Source organism: Arabidopsis lyrata (assembly GCF_000004255.2).
Source record: "Arabidopsis lyrata subsp. lyrata unplaced genomic scaffold ARALYscaffold_7, whole genome shotgun sequence".
Taxonomy (NCBI): domain Eukaryota; kingdom Viridiplantae; phylum Streptophyta; class Magnoliopsida; order Brassicales; family Brassicaceae; genus Arabidopsis; species Arabidopsis lyrata.
The window spans coordinates 21,601,662-21,604,946 of NW_003302549.1; the positions used below are offsets into that span (position 1 = coordinate 21,601,662).

Below are 3,285 nucleotides of genomic sequence, written 5' to 3' on the forward strand. Positions count from 1 at the left end.
CAAAGTGATTTGTTGGAGTTTTTGGTACAAAATATCGTAGAGGTAAACAATTAACCACTTTAATAAAAACATTTTTTAAAATATAATTATTAACATAAAAAAATATTCTTAAAAACATTTTACAAACAAAAATGTTTTTAACTTTGGGAAAAAGTAATTAAAAAAAAAAACTTAGGGAGAAAGTAATTTGAAAAGCAAAAAAGAAAATCACAAAAAATTTATTATTAGAGAAGTGAGAGAGATTCTTATTTCCAAATTCCAACAACGATATATATGTAGAGATACGGTATTCGGTTCACTCCATCATCGGTGTACGTGAAGAAATAAAATATCAAAAAAAAAAAAACTTTCTTTTCTTTTCTTTTTTTCTCTCACACATTTTTCTTCATCTCTCTACTCGAATCCGGAAGAAGAAGAAAAAAAAAAAAACCCAGAAATTAAGAAACATCAGAGAAACACAAGCGAACCCAGGCAGAGAAAAAAAAAATGTCTTCGCCAAGCAAACGCAGAGAAATGGATATGATGAAGCTGTAATTAAAAAAAAAAACTTTCTAATTTTTCTGTCGGTTTCATCCTAATTTTGTTACTATTGATTTGAGTTTTTTTTTGTTTGTTTGGTTTATTTGATTTGATTTGATCTTATTTTTTCAGGATGATGAGCGATTATAAAGTGGAAACGATCAACGATGGCATGCAAGAATTCTATGTTGAATTCAATGGACCCAAAGACAGTAAGATTGAATTTTGATTTACTCTTGTCTGAGATTAATCACCAGTTTCGTTGATTCTTGTCTTAATCAGTCACTAGTTTGTGCTTTTGAATCTCTTACTTATGAAAATGATGATAAGGGTTTTTGCAATTATTGATGGTTTTCTTAGATTTTTTGTTCATATTTCTGCATAACTATGAATCCATTATTTGTGGTGGCACGGTGGATTCGGATCTACGGCGGTTCGATTCCACCGTGTTTTACACACTGTGTGTGGTTTACTTACTTGGTCACTTTTGGCTATGGTATGAGTACTTTACTTGTGGTGGGCTTGCGAGTTTGCTCACCCCGGGATTCGTTAGGCACTTCGGCAAAGTTCGGTTCGGATACTCGGTGTTAGTTGTGAAGAAATGTTGCAAAACTATTATTTTTTATTTGTGGGTTTAATGTTGTGTTGGTGATAGGTCTCTATCAAGGAGGTGTGTGGAAGATAAGAGTTGAGCTTCCAGATGCTTATCCTTACAAATCTCCATCTGTTGGTTTCATTACTAAAATTTATCATCCTAATGTTGATGAACTGTGAGTTTTTAAATTCAATCACTAGATGTTTTGGATCAATTTATTGGAATCTTCTTGATCTTAACCTTTGGTCTCTTTTGTTTACGCAGGTCGGGTTCTGTTTGTTTAGATGTGATTAACCAAACTTGGAGTCCTATGTTCGGTAAGGGCCAAATCAAATGTGTTTGATTTTGAAAATTTGGGATCAAATGATTGTTCTTGTGTTGAAGATTTGATTTAATATGTTTTTTTTTTTCAGACCTTGTGAATGTGTTTGAGACATTTCTTCCTCAGCTTCTTCTGTATCCAAACCCATCAGATCCATTGAATGGAGAAGCTGCTGCGTTAATGATGCGTGATCGTCCTGCCTATGAGCAACGAGTTAAAGGTAAGTCGAATCAGATTCTCATGTTAAGAGATATGTCAAGATTCTGAAAAATCTGTTAGTTGCTTGAAGTTTTCTTTTCATTTGCTTCTGAGGTATAGAGATTTTAGAATAATGAGAATAGTTTGTGTCTTGAATCTGTTCTTAACGTATGCGTTCTTGAAATTACCATTCTTAACGTAGAATGTTCCTCTCACTCTTTTGTGTTTTTTTTTGGTTCTAATGAATTCTAGCTTTTGTTTGGTTTATGTGTGAACTGGATTTTCGTAAATCTTGGAACTAATGTAATGATCTGCAAGTGATTGTACGTTATAAAGTTGATTTACTCATTAGAATCTCATGATGAAGATAAAGTTTCTGATCATTTTAAAGTTTAGAAACATTTAACAAAAGAGGTGGATAACGATATCATTGTAAAGACTTAACCATAGGTTTAGCCGTTAGGCGTTTACAGGGTCTTGATAATGTTGTGATTAGGGGTTTTTGGGGACATTTTGAGGAAGTTTGATGGTTATTTTGCTCGTCTTTGTTGGGTTTGCGGTTTCAGAATACTGTGAGAAGTATGCAAAGCCAGGGGAAGGTTCAGAAGATAAGTCTAGCGATGAAGAACTAAGTGAAGAAGAATACGGCTCAGATGATGAAGATGATGATGATGATGATGATGATGTTGCAATTGCAGGCAAACCAGATCCTTGAACCAGCTTTGGTAGGGGACTTGTTTTATGTATATGATCATGAATGAATTATTTATGCTTATAACTGAACTGTGAAATCTATTTCTCCCTTTGTGCTCTGTTCACCTGTTTGATTTATCGGACCGGACGTTTGTGTACATTATTAGACCGAACCGAATTGGTAGTCTTTTCGATTTCAAATAAGTGGGTCTTACCGGTTTAAACCGGTTATTGATTCGGTAATTTCAAAATTTTCAAAATTATTTGATTTATGGTTCATGTTTACATTTACGAAACTCCTCTTTGCAATATGGCTTTTGTTTTTAATTCTCAAAGATAACCTTGAACATTCACCCTAAAACGATAATATACCAAAATCATGTTTCATTGGATATAGTTTTTGGCAAAGTTATATATTTGTCCAATCTTTCTAAAAGTTTTACCCAAAAAAAAAAAAAAAAAATCTTCGGTAAGATTTGAAAGCATCCAAATAAATCAAGATCATAGTTCCCTATATTGCTGAAATTAAATTCGGAAACTAAAACAGTTGTGAAACAAATAGAACTAATGGGATTAAATCATATAAAAATAAACCCTACTCAAAAACATCGACAATTCGGGCAGGTTCGTTTCTGTTTCAGCCAAGAAACAATACAAAAACGATGAAAAACATGTCTACACTTGTTTATACGGACAATGGCATGGCCATCTTCAAACTCTTCAAGACAAATTGAACAACAAATCTCATCACCAAATCCTTCTTCTTTGATGATATCTTTAAACTCCATTTCCTCGATCCGACTCATATATCCGGTTTTGATGTCTTGTTGAGACTGAGGTGGCGTTAGATGTCCAGACTCAATGTCTTGTTGAGGCAGAGAAGGAAGTGGGTTTTGGTGAGTATCAAGAGCTGATTCCGTAGGAGGTTGAATACACTTGAATAAATCGTTGCAGATTT

General features: G+C 33.6%; 1 protein-coding gene across 2 annotated transcripts; it reads left to right on the forward strand.

Annotated features, from left to right (window-relative positions):
- The first annotated feature begins 238 nt into the window (after positions 1–238).
- LOC9304675 (ubiquitin-conjugating enzyme E2 4) lies at positions 239–2,570 on the forward strand. 2 transcript variants are annotated; one of them, XM_021019477.1, is made up of 6 exons: positions 239–530; positions 652–731; positions 1,175–1,289; positions 1,379–1,431; positions 1,528–1,656; positions 2,201–2,570. In XM_021019477.1, the coding sequence occupies exons 1-6, from the start codon at positions 487–489 to the stop codon at positions 2,347–2,349; spliced, it is 570 nt and encodes a 189-aa protein (XP_020875136.1). In that variant the 5' UTR covers positions 239–486; the 3' UTR covers positions 2,350–2,570. The 2 variants fall into 2 exon arrangements, with proteins under 2 accessions (XP_020875136.1, XP_020875137.1); XM_021019478.1 differs by having other exon boundaries at positions 364–562; positions 2,201–2,531.
- The last annotated feature ends 715 nt before the right edge of the window (positions 2,571–3,285 follow it).